The 17,931-nt window shown below is 44.4% G+C and overlaps 1 protein-coding gene across 5 annotated transcripts in view; it reads left to right on the forward strand.

Moving 5' to 3' along the window:
• Positions 1 to 16,168: 16,168 nt before the first annotated feature.
• SNX27 (sorting nexin 27) overlaps positions 16,169 to 17,931 on the forward strand; it is an 82,636-nt gene continuing 80,873 nt past the window's right edge. For 4 of the 5 annotated variants that reach the window (XR_009051448.1, XM_057723306.1, XM_057723291.1 and 1 more), the window contains exon 1: positions 16,169 to 16,609. Coding sequence is in view for 4 of the 5 variants with exons in the window: in XM_057723306.1 (XP_057579289.1) it covers positions 16,293 to 16,609 (317 nt within the window). In the remaining variant the exon portion in view is untranslated. The remainder of the gene's footprint in view (positions 16,610 to 17,931) is intronic. The other variant, XM_057723322.1, reaches the window with a different exon arrangement.

The raw sequence follows: 17,931 nt of genomic DNA on the forward strand, positions 1-17,931 counted from the left end.
TTTTATCTGCCCATATTTATTAGGCTCCTACGCTGTGCCTTGGACTGAGGATTCAGGTAGGGTTACGACAGTGAGTGAGATAAGCACAGTCCTGCCCTTGGAGCCCTAATATTCGGTGGGATAATATAGGTTGCAAATCAGAGAAAATGCGGCTTCAATTGGCTTAAGCAATAAAGGATCGGTCTGACTGGCTCAGGTGACTAAAAAGTCCAGAGACGCGTTCGGCTCAGGTGAGCCTTCACAGGGCAGTTTGAGGTCTCACCAAAGACCCAGTTTCATTCCATTTCTTCTCTCTGCACAAGAGAGATTTGTGCTTCTCATAACAGTGTAAAACGGGAAACAACGTGTCCAACAAAAGAGAAATGAATAAGCATGTGCGGATGCAGCCACTCTAGAATATTAGGTGTTCACTACAAATGGCCTTTATGAAGACTATGTCACATCAGGGAACTTTGCTTAGAATGTTGAGTGAAAAAAGTAGGACACAAAAGTTTATGGACACATTACAGCTTTGCAAAAGAAAAAAAAAATGTTTCTAAAAAAAGGCTAGAAATAAATATACTTAACTGCTAACCACGTTAGTGTTAAGGCAGGATTTATCTTTCTGTTTGTTTTTGTTACCTTTATTCTTCATTTTTCAAATTTTCTGTAATGTTCACTCTTCTCTCTCCAGCAAAGTTGTGTTCCCCCACTGCCTTCTGTTGAGGAATGCCGGGATCATTCCTCTCTTTGAACATTTGCTGGTGTTATTTCCTTCACCTGGAATGCCTTCCTCTTTTGCCCTATTAATCCATTGACTATTTATTGATAATTGATATGAGGGTATTGTGCAGCTCATGCAATATAATGTACATGAAAACACTTTGTAAACTGCTTTATAGTGTTATTGTTAGGAGGAAAAAAAAAAGAGGAGGAAGAGGAAAAGAAAAAACTATTATTTGTACAATATTGTGCCAGGTGCTAGTTGCAGTCCTCCAGAAGTTTAGGATTTGGTCAGGTGGGTAGAGGGAAAAAATACCACCATGTAGAGTAGGTGAATGATAATGGAACCTGTGAAATGTGAATGTGAGAGAGGCAGACTGTAAGAGGAAAGCAGAGAAGGGTGGGGAGGATGTGGAGCTAGAACCAGGCCCTGAGGGATTTGGGCAGGTAGGTTCAAAGAGAAAGGACAGAAAGAAAGCTTGAGTTGGAAATAAATGGGGCTGGGGGGATGGTGAGCCCAGCTGGAGATCCTGCTGGAAAGTGGTAGGAGGTTGGGGGAGGGGGAGATAAGTAGGGTGGGCCTTGCAGCTGGTCTCCACTGGAGTTTTTAAAAACTAGTACGTATATATGCAGAATATAGAAAAATGGTACAAATCAACTGGTCTGCAAGGCAGAAATAGAGACAGATGCAGAGAACAAGCATATGGACACCAAGTGGGGAAAGTGGGGAGGGTTGGGGGGGAATGAATTGGGAGATTGGGATTGCCTTATATACACTACTACTAAGAAAAAAAATACCAAATTGCACACTTTAAATATATGCAGTTTATGCTTGTTAAAAAAAACAAACAAAAACTAGTATGTAAGTCCCAGGTGAGTGGTGGGCAGGGTTCTTCCTTGCCTGTCTTGTTCAATACTGAATATCCTAGTACACAGAAAAGCGATGCCTAGAACACAGTAGATGCTCAATAAATATTAGTCAAAGAGAAGTTGGAATGAAAGAATCATAGGAGTGATATCATAAAACACAAAGGCAAATCCAAAAGAGGTGGATGACATGGACTGAAAAGGTAAAGGCTGGCAGCAAACAGACAAGTTAATAGATGGTTAGGGTACTTCCAGGCATGAAATAATGAGGGACTGAGCTGGGATTATGGTTGCTGGACTTGGAAGTAAGGGATTGCTGTGAGAGTCATTTGGGAAGAACCAATAGGCCTTGGTGACTGACCAACCAGATGTAGGAGATGGAGAGAAAAGAACTGAAGATAACGTCAAAGAAAGTTAACCATGTTTCAAGACTTAGCCTGAGTTCCTCTTCCAGAAAGCCTTCCCAGAATTCTCAAGCCTGTGCTGTGTGTTCCCTTTCTGAAATCAACACAAATAATACACAATAATGAATCATCTGTATCACCCTGTATTAGGATGTAACATTTATAACATTATAATCCAGACTTTGTACGTGTTTGTTTCCCCAACGAGAGTGCAAGCTTTGAAAGTTCAGGGAAATATCTAATCCCCACAGTGCCTGGTCCTGGTACTGCCACAAAGTAGATGCTCATTAAGTCTGCACGGATTTAGAAGAAACACGTATTCTCCTCTGTGCTGAAGAGGGCACTTGTCTCTGTTTCTAGTTTTGAATTGTTTTAATCTTCTCTCTTAATTGGTCCCAGGTAGTGTGGAAGAGACAGATCTGGAGTATTAATATCCTCGCCATGTAAGAGTCAAACACCAACTGTTAGCATTGTCATCAGCAATAAAGAGTTTTATTTATTCCTTCATTCGTCAGTCATTCAACAATAGGGAAATAATGTAGCATAGCGCCTAAGGGTCCATGAGCTTTGGCTCTTGCTTCTAATCTTAGATCTGTCATTCACGGGGTCATGCTGGTTTGAGAAAGTTATTTAATCTCTCTCCATTTTAATTTCCTCATCCATAAAATCAAGATAATAATGTCTACTTAAGGGACTTCCCTGGTGGTCCAGTGGGTAAGACTCCGCACTCCCAAAGCAGGGGGCCCGGGTGTGATCCCTGATTTGGGAACGAGATCCCGCATGCATGCCACAACTATGAGCCCACATGCTGCAACAAAGGATCCTGCATGCTGCAACGAAGATCCCGTGTGCCGCAACTAAGACCTGGCACAGCCGGAACAAACAAACAAACCAACAAACAATTGTTAAAAAAATAATGTCTACCTAATGAGAACATTTACCGAATGCTTACAGTGTGCTGGGCACTGTCCTTTAATTCACATTTTACAGATGAGGAAATTGAGATGCAGAGAAAGGATGCACAGGGAGGAAGTGTGGAACCAGTCATCGGTCATAGGCAATCTGGTCTCAGAGTCCTTGTGCTTAATGCTGTGTTTATAACCTCACAGGTGTGGCAATAGTCAATACAAAACCATAGTTAAATATCATATGCAATGTGTCTGGCAGTGTCAGCAGACGCTGGATATTCTAATTATTGTTAATATTTTTCAGCATGTAAAATGTCAGTGGTATAGGGTTAGGCTTTGGGGATGTGAAGAGGAAAAGATACACACTCTGCCCTCAAGTTACTCCTGGTCTTAACAATACCACCAGATATTTGTTGCCAAGAGGCAAACATACAATCATAAGCTATTGACGCTAAAGGAAATTTTAGAAAACATCCAATCCAGCTCCCCCATTTTCCAGAGAAGAAAACTGAGGCCCCAAAATGGGGAGTGGGGTATGAGTAACTAAAGGTTGACGATTGGACAAAAATCCTGATCTCCTACACTGGAGTGCTGTGTCCCTGGCATAAGGAAGTGTTCAAAAAAGACGGAGAGATGGTCCTTATCCATTGGATAAAGCCCTTATGCAATTACAAAGCAGCTTTCCTTGGGAAGCTGAAAAATGGGAGGAGTGGTTGCTAATGGATGAAGAGAAGCCCATCAGACCCTCCTGGCTCAGTGAGTCTGCAACTGTTCAGCATCTGCTGTCTTTCTAAGTTTCTTTATTTTAAATAAATATTTATTTGGCTGCTCCAGGTTTTAGCTGCGGCATGCAGGATTTTTCAGTTGTGGCATTTGGAATCTAGTTCCCTGACTGGGGATTGAACCCAGGCCCCCTGCACTGGGAGTGCAGAGTATTAACCACTGCACCACCAGGGAAGTCCTTGTCTTTCTGAATTTCAATTGGCAACTTCCTTTCGCTTTGCTGTCTTCTAATGAGGGTGGGTGTTCCGTTCCTGCTTACGTCTCTAACTCGGGTGTGTCCTTAGCCAAATGACCAAATCTCTCTTATTCTTGGGCTCCTTCTCTTAAAAAAAAAACAACCACCACCACCAAAAAAAGGGGATTGGACCCAGGTTCCTTCCAGTTCTAAAATTACATGGGTCTTTGTGGGGGAGGGGGGAGAAGGGGGGCAGGATGATGTTTCAGAGCACATTTAGTCAGCCAGTGAACGTGGACACAAGAGGAGTTTTTTGTATGCCAAGTGGAGGTACTGCTACACCCCAGGCTGCAGCCACAAGAGGGCAGCAGGTCCTTGAGCACCTGGGCAGGTGCCTCCCTGTGGGCCCCACAGGAAGACAAGCAGGCTTTCTTCTCAAGACCTTGCCTGGGCCCCTGGAGTTTTCCTGTTGTAAATCCCAAACTCACTTATTTAGCGAAGGGCAGCCAGCCAGGTTGGAGTGAGACAAGGGAGCGGTTTTGCAGATTAAGTCTAGCACCAGAAAGATGAAAGACCAGGTCTAAAAAGAAATTGGATTCTAGGAAAGTAAATCTTTTATGAAAAATTGAAAATGTACCCCTGTCCTAGTTTAAGTTGCCTTATGGCTCACGCCATCAGAGGCAGCGCTTTGAGAAGAGCTGGGAGCATTTTACAGAAGAGTAAACATTTTAGCAGGCAGAAAGGTGATTTTTAAAACTCATTTGTAAGGCTTGTGTGTTAGAGCAGCATTTCTTAGTGTCCCTTGAGAAGTTTCAGTTCATTTTGCTCATGTTTAATAAGCTCTTACAAAAGAATTGCGGGCTTCCTTGGTGGCGCAGTGGTTAAGAACCTATCTGCCAAAGCAGGGGACACGGGTTCGAGCTCTGGTCTGGGAAGATCCCACATGCTGCAGAGCAACTAAGCCTGTGTGCCACAACTATTGAGCCTGTGCTCTAGAGCCCTCAAGTCACAACTACTGAGCCCACATGCTACAACTACTGAAGCCCACACGCCTGGAGCCCGTGCCTGCAACAAGAGAAGCCACCGCAATAAGAAATCTGCACACTGCAGTGAAGAATAGCCCGCGCTCTCCGCAACTACAGAAAGCCCACGCAGCAACAAAGACCCAATGCAGCCAATAAATAAAAAATAAATAAATGTATTAAAAAAAAAAAGAATTGGTTCTGGAAGTTTCCAGAAAGCTGAGCCAAACCAACACTAAATTTATTTTATCTATCTATTTATTCTGGAGAGGATGAAAATAACCAAAATTGTTATGTGTTTACTGAATGAAGAGCACACCTTGACACATGAAAGGTCTGAAAGGATGGAGAGGAAGCTCAGGAAGGGTGGTAAGGAGGGCTGGGTGCTGGCCTGGCTTATCCTCTTCAGCGGGGGTCCCCAAGCCCCGGGCCACAGACCAGTACCAGTCCGCTCCCCATGGCTCCCCATCACTTGAATTACCACCTGAACCATCCCCCCAACCCCTGCCCTGTCCGTGGAAAATTGTCCTCCATGAAACTGGTCCTTGGTGCCAAAAAAGTTGGGGGCTGCTGCCCTTCAGAGTTTCACTCAGCAATGATCGCATTTCAGATCATCACAACAGCCCAAATATTCCACATGGCCTGCCCAAGGGCCTTTCAAATATATAAAAGACCTTGGTTCCCATCAGATTATAATCTTACAAAATACCTAGAACACCCCCAGAACAGGATCTATAAGGATATGTGCTTTATATAGGAAGATAACATTGCTTATTCACCAGCAATAGAGCCAGAGCTTTGTTTTTGCCCCCTCCCCAAGGGCCAAGGAAGGGTCATGGTTGGGACTAAGCTGCCCACTGCCTTACTCATCCAGACTCATTTCTGAGCCTCTGCCGCTTTGCCAGTTGTTTCCAAAACACACCAAGTCCTTCCTCACCTCTCTGCTAGTCCCCCTGCCTGGAAATCTCCCTACCTTATCTTTCGAGCAAGCTTTTGCTCATCCTTCAAAACCCCACTCAATGACACTGTTTGGTGAAATCTTTCCTGACTCCCTAGAGAATCCCCAGACAGTAAATCATCCTTCATCTGTGCTCCCAGAGCAGCTGGTACAAAACTTATCACACTGTACAGTAATTGTTTGTTTTCATGTCTGCCTCTGCTCCCAGACCTGAGAATTCCTAAAGGGCAGAGGATGATGATTTATCCCTGTGTCCTCAGTCCTGGCCCATTGCCTGGCACATTGTGCATATTCAGTCAGCGCTGGCTGAACAGGAATGGACTCTCTCTCCTGTAACCAGCAGGCTGTTTTGCAAGGTGACTGACCAGGATCACTGAACAAAAGAAAATCATTCCTGGAGGGAGCCCTGGGGCACTTGCCTAGCATCAGGAGCTAAATACATGTTGAAGGTCTTTATAATCTATGATATGTTTTGGAAAAGACTGTCCAGAGTACGTAGGTTAAGTATGAATAGATGATGGGACTTCCCTGGCAGTCTGGTGGTTAGGACTCAGTGCTTGCACTGCAGGGGGCACAGGTTTGATCCCTGGTTGGGGAACTAAGATCCCATATGCTGTGTGGTACGGCCAAAACAAACAAAATAACCCCCCAAACCCCAGATAAATATGAATAGATGACCTCTGTTTTCAAGTTTATGTAATAGAATTGCTCAGCTCTGGGCACTGGGCATGGGGGCGTGGGCTTTGGTAGCTGCAGCTGGAATGACCTGGTCCTCTATGAATGGGTGTTGGGGTTGGATACACAGCTGTCGCTTCTCTGTACAGCTCCTCACAGCTTTGCCTCATTTGCAACCATCTGAGGGATCAGTAAATATTAGTACATATGTGTTGTCAGTAAATAGAGTTTGTGAGAGCTGCCAACACCCGCTGATGCTTTGTGCTTGTGCTTCTCTCTGGCTCCAAGTCTTCCTCTCTGCCTCCTTGTCCCAAAGCCTCTCAGCATGGATGTGGGGAGAGCCAGCTGTATTGAAAAAGGACCAGAAGACAAAGGAAGGAAGGGGAAGATAACCTTCAAAGGGAAAGTAATTGGGTATCGTCATTGATTCCATTCTGGGCAGGGGATTCCCTTGTAGGGCATTTTTTGGAGATGGAATTTCCTGATCTGCGCCTCTGTCAAAATAACTATGAATATGAGGAAAGAGCAGAGAATGGCACATGATTTGGACAGAAGTGATAGCTGAGGCTGGGAAATGATTACCACCCACAAATCAAAATAGGTAAAAGTTCAACATTATGGTTATTAGAACCATGAATTTATATTGCACATTTTTCAAGTTTAGCACAATTTCTTTGCTCTATATCTTAAATAGCCTCACTGTTTTATTAATTTTTTTGTGATAGAATATACATAACATAGAACTTACGATTTGAACCCTTGTTAAGTGCACATTTCCATGGCATTAAGTACATTCACATTGTTGTGTGACCATCACCACCACCCACCTCCAGAATTTTTTCATCTCCCCCAACTGAAACTCCATACCCATTAAACACTAACTTCCCATTTCCTCCCCCATTAAGGCCCTGGTAACTACCAATCTATTTTCTGTTTGCATGAATTTGACTACTCTAGGAACTTCATATAACAGGAATCATACAATATTTACCCTTTTGTGACTGGCTTATTTCATTTGGCATAATGTCTTCAAAGCTCATCCATGTTGTAGCAGGTGCCTCACTGTTTTTCAATTAAACTCTTTTCATAAGTGTCCTACAAAAGCTTATTTCTAGAAGTATCTCTACATACAGATGAAGTAGGTATCATCATGTCTAGTTCATAGTTGGAGAAACCAAGTTGAGAAGTTCAGCGCATCAGATACAATTGACTGCTTATCCAAATATATTCCACCCTGTCCTCCTTCCCTTCCACCCTTCTTTCTTTTGCTAAGTCCCAAATTTTGTTCTGGTATTCACTGGCAAGCTATGCACACAGGGAAGGGGCTACTCTTAGGCCCTGGAGTAAGTCAATACATTTGACTCAATCACAGTAATCTCAGTTCTTCTGTCAATGACTGGTATAGGGGATTAGTAGGTGATACAATTTTGGTCTATGAGACCCGAGAAAAAGCTGATGCAGGGATTCTCAAAAGGGTTTGTTTGCTATGACAAATACACACTTCCTATTTTCTGCTTCTCAATATGGTGGCCAAGTGTGTGAGTGATGCCTGGAGCTCAGCAGCCATCTTGCCACCATGAGACGAGTTAGCTACATCACCCAGATAATACACAGAAGATGGCAGAGGGGAAGACGGAAGGAATCTGGATTCTTTATCATGTGAATGAGCTTCTGAATTAACTGACTCTGGAACTCCCCACCTTTAGTATTGCTAGTTATGTGAGATCATAAATTTCTTATTATTTAAACCACTTTTGCATTTTCCATACTGGCAGACAAAAGCATACTATTGATAAATGACTTGTAAAGGATTAAAGCTAAATGGGAACCAATGCAGAGGACCAAAGTCTCACACGCTTTTCCGTTGGATGATGCTATTGACTCAGCATTAGTTTTTTTGTTATGAGATATCCCAACCTATTATAGTCTTTCTTTTTTTTTAAATTTATTTATGTATTTATTGGCTATGTTGAGTCTTTGTTGCTGCACACAGGCTTTCTCTAGTTGCAGAGAGCGGGGGCTACTCTTCATTGTGGTGTGCCAGCTCCTCATTGCAGTGGCTTCTCTTGTTGTGGAGCACTGGCTCTAGGTGCATGGGCTTCAGTAGTTGTGGTACATGTGCTCAACAGTTGTGGTTCATGGGCTCTAAAGCACAGGCTCAATAGTTGTGGCACATGGGCTTAGTTGCTCAGCTGCATGTGGGATCTTCCTGGAGCAGGGACTGAACCCGTGTACCCTGCATTGGTAGGCAGATTCTTAACCACTGCGCCACCTAGGAAGTCCTTGTATTATTTCTGAACTGTTGGCTCTGGGAAGCAATTTCTAGGAAGAGGGACCCCTGGAAAATTGAGTTTGATTTTGAGAAAAGAAAGTTGGGGTGGGGAGACATTGGAAAAAATAGAGACACAAATAATAGAGCAGCAATTGCCTAGGGAGTTGCAGCTGGAAGGATGGTGAAAGATGATATTTGGGAATGGCCCTTTGAAACATGACAGGTGTGGTGACGGAATGAGAAAAAAGCCAGCCAATATGGCTGTAAAAGCCAGGGAGCTTTTCTCTTCAGTGGGAAACTCAGCAAATCTCAGAGAGGTGGTATGTGACAAAGTGGAAGACAAGGGCATGATATGAAGATGGCCAGGTAAAGGGCTTTGAAATATTGCAATTACAGAATGCTGATAGGGAACTAACATGATTATAATTACACACTAAGCTGACATCAATGCTCACTTACGTTAAACCTGTGGCAGGTCATACTAGCTATTCTTTAGAGTCTATCCAGCAAACTTTCTTTTAGCCATGTGAGCTGGGCATGTGACCAGGTTTGGACAATCAGTTCTTCCCTCTCCAGGCAACTTCAGTCAGTCCAGTCTCCCCAGTTGAGGCTCCAGGCATCAAGGGGCAGCATCCCTAGGTAGTCCATAAGAATAATACACTGATGGTTTTATACCATTAAGCTTTGGGATGGTTTGTTACACAGCTACAATTAACGGAAATACCCAGTGTCCTCCTTAGCTATATGAACCAATACATTCTATTTTTTGCTAAAGCTAATTTGAATTGAGTTTCTGTCACTTGCAACTAAAGGAATCTTGACTCATATACCCTCTAGCCTCTAGGTCTTATCTACTCTAGCAAATCAGTTAACTCAGTTTACCAAAAAAGTGATTTTTCATGTGGTCTTCACAGAAAAAAGTACAGAAAGGTAGTGAAAAGGAAAGAAGAGTCAGAATTAAGGCAAAGGCCTAAAAAAAGGGCCCTCTTTTTGTTTTCTTAAATGGCATGCCTTATTTCCTCATTCAAGCCACTTCATTTTTCTACTTAGGGTTGGGTGCTGGCCACTGATCTGCTGAGTGACTTTTGACAGTCATTGTATCTTACTGGATTTACTTCCTTTCTCAAAGGGTGATAGTGGAGGGAGCTATTTCTTTACCAGCAAAATGAGAGAATGGGGCTAGATGTGATATTTATTAGTATTTTTAATAATAGCTCTGTGCTAAGTATTAATATTATGTTAGGTGTTTCCCACATATTCTCATTTGTTCCCTACCATGTCCTTATGCAGCAGGTATTATTAGCCACTTTATGGTCCTTTCCTGGACTAACATTCTATCAACCTGCGTTGAGCTCCTACTCTTGTGCTTCTCACTCTGATACACTCTGAGGGCATGCCAAGTCACATGTGACACGTTCCTTGTTTTCCAGAAGCTTATGCTCAGGTTGGAAAAGTAAAGCTAAAGTAAGTATTAAATTGATCTAAACTGAGTAGCACTGACCACAGATGCAACAGGAATTCTATTTGTTATCTATTGTCATGCAACAGATTACCACAAATTTTGCAGCTTAAAACAATACACATTTATTATTTCACAACTTCCGTGGTCCAGGAGTCTGGGTTCAGCTTAGCTGGGTCCTCTGCAGGGTCTCACAAGTCTGCAGTCAAGGCACTTGCTGGGCTATGTTCCCTAGTGGAGCCAAGAATCCTCCTCCAAGCTCACTAAGTTGTTGGCAGAATTTCTTGCAGGCTTAGGACTGAGGGCCCTATTTTCTCGCTGTCTGCAGGGGGCAACTCTCAGTTCCTAGAGGCTCCTGCAGTTGCCTGTCATGGGCCTTCTCCACAGGCAGTTCACAACATGGCAGTGTTCTTCCTCAGGGCCAGCAAGAGACTCTCACCCCAGTCAGCTAAGAAGGAGTGTTATATAATGTACCTGTAACCATGGGAGTGACACATCATCATCTTCACTATATTCTATTGCCTAGAAGCAAGTCACAGGTCCCACCCACACTCAAGGGGAGGGTATTACACAAGCATGTGACTCACTGAAGGGGAGATGGGGTCACTGGAAGGTGTATTTGCTGCAGGGATTTAAAAAAGAGAGAGAGGTCATGGGAGGTCGCTGGAGGTCCAGTGGTTAGGACTACGTGCTCTCATCGATCCCTGACTGGAGAACTAAGATCCCACAAGCCATGTGGCACTGCCAAAAATAAAAATAAAAAAAATAAAAAAATAAAAAAAGAGAGAGAGGTCAGAGTGAACTGTAATCCTCAGGGGAGGCTTTATGGAGAGGCTTAGGCTACAGCTGGAAAGATGAGTAGAAGTTAGACCAGCAAAGAGGGTAAGAGAAGAGGCAGGACATCGAGGACCAAAGGACTATATGAGCAAGGGTGTAGAGGTGGGGTTCTCCCCGAAGAACACAAAAAGCTAATGAAAACCTGCTGAATTTGTACATCAGAAAGGGTAGGAGGAACTTTTTTTTTTTTCTTTAACCAAAAGGAAGCTAGATAGTGGACAGAGTCCTGGCTTTGGTGTCAGAAAATTTAGGTTCAAGGTTCACTTCTGCTATTAACTAGCAGTGTGATTGGGGTCTGTTGGTTATCTGAGTCTAGTTTCTCATGAATGCTTTGTTTACCTGGTTATTGTGAGGACTAATACCCCAAACTGAACTCACTGTCTTCCCCCCAAACATTTTCTTCTTCCTTTTTATGCCTGGTCTTAAGGAATCCCACTGCGAAGTCAGGAATCTTACATCATCCTTTCTTCCCCCACCCACCTAAGATCCAAATGGTCACCAAGTCCTTTTTCTTCAGTTTTTCTCCAGTGAATTCCTCTCCATCACCACTGCCCTAGCTTGAATCTCATCAATTCTCACCTGAATCACTGCAATCACTTCTTTTTTTTTTTTTTTAATTTTTTATTTTCTGGGGGTACACCAGGTTCAATCATCTGTTTTTATACACATATCCCCGTATTCCCTCTGCAATCACTTCTTAACTGATCTTTCTGTCTCTTTTTGTCTCCACACTTCCCACAGAATAAACTTTCTGAAGCACAAATTTGATAATACTGCTGTTTTGCTCAAAAGCATTCAGGGACTTCCTTGGTGGCACAGTGGTTAAGAATCCGCCTGCCAATGCAGGGGACATGGGTTCAATCCCTGGCCCAGGAAGATCCCACAAGCCGCAGAGCTACTAAGCCCATGCGCCACAGCTACTGAGCCTGCACTCTAGAGCCTGCGAGCCACAACTATTGAGCCCACGTGCCACAACTACTGAAGCCTGAGTGCCTAGAGTCCACAACAAGAGAAGTCACCGCAATGAGAAGCCTGCGCACCACAACGAAGAGTAGGCCCAGCTCGCCACAACTAGAGAAAGCCTGTGCACTGCAACGAAGACCCAACACAGCCAATAAATAAATAAATTTATTAAAAAAAAAAAAAGCATTCAGAGGCCCCCAAATACTTTGGAATGAAATTCAAACTCCTGGGCACGATATTTAATATCTGAAGCCCTCCCAGATCTGACTCTTGCCCACGTCTCCTGTCTCCTTTTTTGCCTGCTTCCTCCCGTCCCCTCTGCTCCAGCTTGCAGTTCTCATACTGCACCATATTCTTTCAAATCTCTGTGTGTCTTGTCAGAATGCCCTTCTGCCACTAACCTTCCCTGCCTTGCTAACTCATCTGTGATCACTCAGCTCAGCTGTTCCATTTTGAAGGCCTCTCCTACGTGCACTCTTAGCAGCTTGTGCAGGCCTCTGTCACAGCTCTCATTCCTCAGGAGTGCCAAGGCCTGTATTGCAATTGCTTTTTCTTTTGCTGTCTCTCTTGCTAGATGGTGAGTTCTTGAGAGCAGTAATGATGTCTTATCTTATTTTCTTATTTTGATGCTCTGATCACTTTTTCTTCCAATCTGACCCTTTCTAAGTATTTTCTGTATTTATTTTGTGAATAGGCAACACATTCCTCTATCTAAAAATTCAGAAGTTACAAAAAGGTATATAGGGAAACGTCTCCTACCCTCGTCTCCCCCCACCCCCGGCAGCTGTCCAGTCCCCCTCCCCAGAGGCAATCAATGTTATCAGTTTCTTGCCAATACTTGCAGAGATATAAACATATCTATGGCTCCCTTTTATACAAAAGTGGTATCATGTTCTACAGGCTGTGCTACACCTTATTTTCATTTAATTATGTGCAGTATCCATGAGATCAATCCACTTCAGTAAAGACCTTCCTTATTCTTTATTTACAGTTATTCAGTTTTCCATTGCGGATGTATTTTAACCAGTGAATGTTATTTCCTATCTTTTGTAAAGAAAAACAAGACTGCAATCACTAACTTACAAAAATGTCATTTCACACATGTGCAAGTGTGACAGCAGAATGACCTCCTAGAAGTGGAACTGACGGATCAAGGAGTATGTGCATTTGTAAGTTTGATGGTGTCACATTGCCCTTCATGTTGTGTGTAGATATCATCTTTCTTATCTTTGGATCTCTAGCCACTATTGCAGAGTGTAGAACAGGTAGACATTCAATACATTTTTGTCAAATAAACAAATGAAAAAAAAACCCCCCAAAGCCCAGCTCTTTTAGTGGAAGCTCCCTTTTTCCATTCTCTGATGTCTTGATTTGTTGAATAAGTTCCTTCCCAATCAGCGCTCTGTTCAAACCAAATGATTCATGTTCAGTCCAAATGCCATTATTATTTTGGAGCAAAATTCTTATTCCAACTTGGATTAATTTCCATATTTGTTTAACTAATCAAGACCCCTCTTCATTAGCTTGGTTATAAACTAAGGTCATTCTAATATAATAACTCAGAGTCCTCATCCCACATTTTATAAGAGGTCTTAATTATTCTACTGGTTTTTCCCCCCCCTGAGCAAATCCTGAAAACCCTTATATAGTCCATGAATTCTTTGGGGGGCTGCTTGTTGCTTTTAAAAGTCATCAGGGACTTCCCTGGAGGCACAGTGGTTAAGAATCCGCCTGCCAATGCAGGGGACATGGGTTCGAGCCCTGGTCCAGGAGGATCCCATGTGCCTGAGGAGGAACTAAGCCCGTGTGCCACAACTACTGAGCCTATGTTCTAGAGCCCAAGAGCCACAACTATTGAAGCCTGTATGCCTAGAGCCTGTGCTCCGCAACAAGAGAAGCCACCACAACGAGAAGCCTGCACACCTAGAGCCTGTGCTCCACAACAAGAGAAGCCACCACAATGAGAAGCCTGTACACTGCAACGAAGAGTAGCCCCTGCTCTCCACAACTAGAGAAAGCCCATACGCAGCAATGAAGACCCAACACAGCCAATAAATTAAAAAAAAAAGTCATCAGACCTCTGCAAATTAACTTTTACTCTCTTCTAACTATATATTCCTGTTGCTTTTCCTAGATTCATAGCTTCTTAGCTACGTGAGCTATGCCTGTTGATTTAACCTATGAAATGAAGGACATTAAAGGGTTGTGGGGATTAAATGAGATTATAGATACAAAGTGCTTAGAATAGCATTTGGCACATAGTAATGTTGAGAGAGACAGTCCTTCATGGGTCTTTCATGTTTCTACTCATCTTCATGAGTATGACAAGAACGCAAACCCCTGACTGCTTTTTACCAGGGTCATTTCTCCGGCTTATGTTTACAGTGAGCAGCTGTGAGGGATGAAGTAAGTTCTCCCTCCAGAACAAAGAACAGGTTTGCTTACTGCTTCCTACAAAATGGCAGGTTCCCCAAGCTCTGTGTTCCCCAGCTGTGGTATAAGTCCACCAAGTGCACAGCATTCATCTGAGCCCTTCATGTCATCCCTGTGGCACTTGTTGGGGGTGGGGTGGGGGGCAAGAGGAATTGACACAAAGGGGTGGAAGCTCAAGTTGCTCCCTGTGTAGTGAGTAAAAGTCCTTTGTCTCTGACCCATGAATCTTGTGTCTTTTAGCAGCATCCATGAAACAGTAACAGACTAATTTATTAGTTTGCCAGTAGAGTAAAATCAAATACCAGACTTGAACAGTAAGTACTTAAACAAGCTATTTTTCATTATTTTTGTTCTTGCTCTTCTTACTTGCCTTTGCCAGTCATTCTGCACAATATCTGCAAGTTTGTGTTTGGGTATGTAGCCAAAAAATATCAATTGCTGCCATTTGCAAAGAATTCTACTGTGTTGTTGGGGGAAACAAAATGAATTTGAAATAAAGGTAACTTCAAAATCATTGCTCAATACTGTATGTTATTTATATGTGGAATCTAAGAAATAAATCAAAATAGTAAATATAACAAAAAAGAAACAGACTCTCAGATACAGAAAACTAATTGTTACCAGTGGAGAGGAGGAAGGGGAGGGGAGGAGCATGATAAGGATGGGGGTTAAGAGGTACAAACCACTACATATAAAATAAGCTACAAGGATATATTGTGCAGCACAAGGAATATAGCCAATTTTTTACAGTAACTATAAACGGAGTATAATCTTTAAAAATTGTGAATCACCACGTTGTATACCTGAAAATTACATAATATTGTAAATCACCTACACTTCAATAACAACAACAACAAAAAAATGGATATTTTAAAACTTAAAAAAAAAAAAACCCACCCAAAATGAAATTGCTCGTTTGAAATTACTACTTTGCCACTCTAATATCTAGGTCTAAACCACCGAGACCATAGTTCCCTCTACATATACGGGGCACAGTTTTTATGTAGTTGCAACATATGAAAAGAAAGTTGCGCAAAAATAACTGGGCCTTAGCTCCTGTTACTTAAGAGCTGGGTGACTGGGTTCCGTTTCCTAATATGTGAAATAGAGAAGCGAATTCATGACCCAGTTGTCTCACAAGATTGCTGGGGTCATGCAATAAAATAATGTATATAGGCACCGCCCTAGCGGTCCAGTAGTTAAGACTGCGCTTCCACTTCCATCCATTTCCACTCCCCTGGTCCGGGAACTAAGATTCTGCATGCCAGCCTGCGGGGCCTGGGGAAAAAAATTATGTAGACATATAAAGTACTGAGCAAACGAGTTGTTATAATTTAAGACTGCGTTGAATCACAAACGTCAATTTGTCCTAATATTATTGTTTTTAAAGGTTATGAAATGAAAGAACTTTCCCCACGTCAACGGATGAATCCGTCACCTATACTCGAGGCTGGGTTAGCTGCTCACCGTCCAACAGGAAACTCGAAAGACGAGCATAAAGGACAAACTACAACCCCCATCAGGCTTTGGACCCGAATTGCATCATATAACCTCAGCTCCGGCCCGGGCCCAGCCCTCTCCCCGCCCCCACCATCTAGAAACTACATCTCCCAGGAGGCTTCACGGCGTCTAACCGTCCTCTTGCCCCCCCTCCCCCCACCCCCCGCCCCCTGTCTCCCCTTTACCCGCGCCGGCAGCTCCGTGGCCGACTCGGATTCCGCGGTCGGCGGGGCGGGCGCGCGCGCCGGGGGTCGCGCGGCCGCTGAGAAGGGCGAGCACGCGCGGAGGGAGTGGAGGCGTAGAGGGGTGGGAGTACGGCTCGTTTGCTCGCAAGATGGCGGACGAGGACGGGGAAGGGATTCACCCCGCAGCCCCTCACAGGAACGGAGGCGGCGGCGGCGGCGGCGGCGGGGGGTCTGGGCTCCACTGCGCCGGGAACGGCGGCGGTGGAGGCGGCGGCCCGCGGGTCGTGCGCATCGTCAAGTCCGAGTCCGGCTACGGCTTCAACGTGCGGGGCCAAGTGAGCGAGGGCGGGCAACTGCGGAGCATCAACGGGGAGCTGTACGCGCCGCTGCAGCATGTGAGCGCCGTGCTGCCCGGGGGGGCGGCCGACCGGGCCGGGGTGCGCAAGGGGGACCGCATTCTGGAGGTGTGAGTATCGTGGCTGCCCGCCGCCCCACCCTGTCCTTTCCCCTCCGTCTGTCCCTGAATTTCCCCACTACCCCTGTCACCCTCAGGCCGCACCTCCCCGCAACCCCCAAACCGTCCTCCGGCCCCCCGCCCCTCCATTGAGATTGGCCGTTTTACCTTCCCACAGCCGGGGTTTCTGGAACCCCCACACCCTCCTTGTAAGCTCCGGTGTCCCAGCGCCCCTGCTGCTTTTACGCCTGCCCCCATTGCTTTGGCTTCTTTTCTGCCTCTTTGCCTTCCCCTTTGGCATGCTGCTTTCTGCTCCTCGGTGCCCCTCGCTTTCCTCTTGTTGAACCTCTTTCTGCTTCTTATTGACAGCATCTCTTTTTCTGACCCAGCCACTGTGTGTCCTCCCCAAGTTCTCATCTTGAGCATCATAGTTTTTTGTTCTCCACCACTCCTTTTAGCTCCCGTGGACCGTCCCTTCTGCCCTCTAGACCAAACAGGCAGGACCTTTGGTCTGCTCCTACTTTTCCTCCGGAAACATCATCCCTCCACGCTGCACTCCTTTTTCTTTCCTTAGTTACCCATTCTTTATGGTTAAGCACTCCCTAAATTTTTCTGTCCTACCGTGTGTCCCTTTCCTCCCCTCTTTTTTGTATTCGTACATACCTTCTTTTCTGACCCTTCCTTTTTTTGGGGGGGTGGTGGTGGTGGTGTCATCTTTGACACGATAGTTTGTCTTCACGTAGTCTCCTTATCACACCAGGATTTTGAATCTGCTGTCTGCATCACCACATCCCTGTGAGAGCATGCTTGTTCTGGCCCCTGTCTTCACTCCTGCACCATACTCATACTTCTTTTTAGTCGGGTTTATGGTAGAGCTCTCCTTAGTTCCTTCTTCCCCCAAACTACAGTCCCCTTTGGGTCTTTGACCTCCCCGTTTTTTCAGAGCATGCCGTTTTCATTCCCTCCTCTACTCTGTTCTCTTGTGATCTCATGAGAGATCACTTTATCCTATCCTTTCTCTCCTCTAGGTTGCTTTCCCTTCCTTCTCTTTTTAGGCCCGTTCTTGCTGCAACCCATCCTCTTTCCTTGCTGCAGTCCCTCCCCCTTCATGTTCCTTCATCCTTACTTCCTCACTGCATCCCTTAAAGCTCTGGCAGAATGCTGCCCTGTCTTGCAGTTTCTTTGCAGACCTCCTCCACTCCTTTAATCTAGGTGTTACATTTGTGTTTTTATACTTTGTATTAAGATTTGTATAGTGATTGCCGATTGAGTGGTAGGTAGTGTATGCTTCTCGCTGTCTCTATTCTCCTCAGCAGTCTTCAATCCTGTATTTC

This window comes from Hippopotamus amphibius, chromosome 1 (genome assembly GCF_030028045.1).
Source record: "Hippopotamus amphibius kiboko isolate mHipAmp2 chromosome 1, mHipAmp2.hap2, whole genome shotgun sequence".
Lineage (NCBI taxonomy): Eukaryota > Metazoa > Chordata > Mammalia > Artiodactyla > Hippopotamidae > Hippopotamus > Hippopotamus amphibius.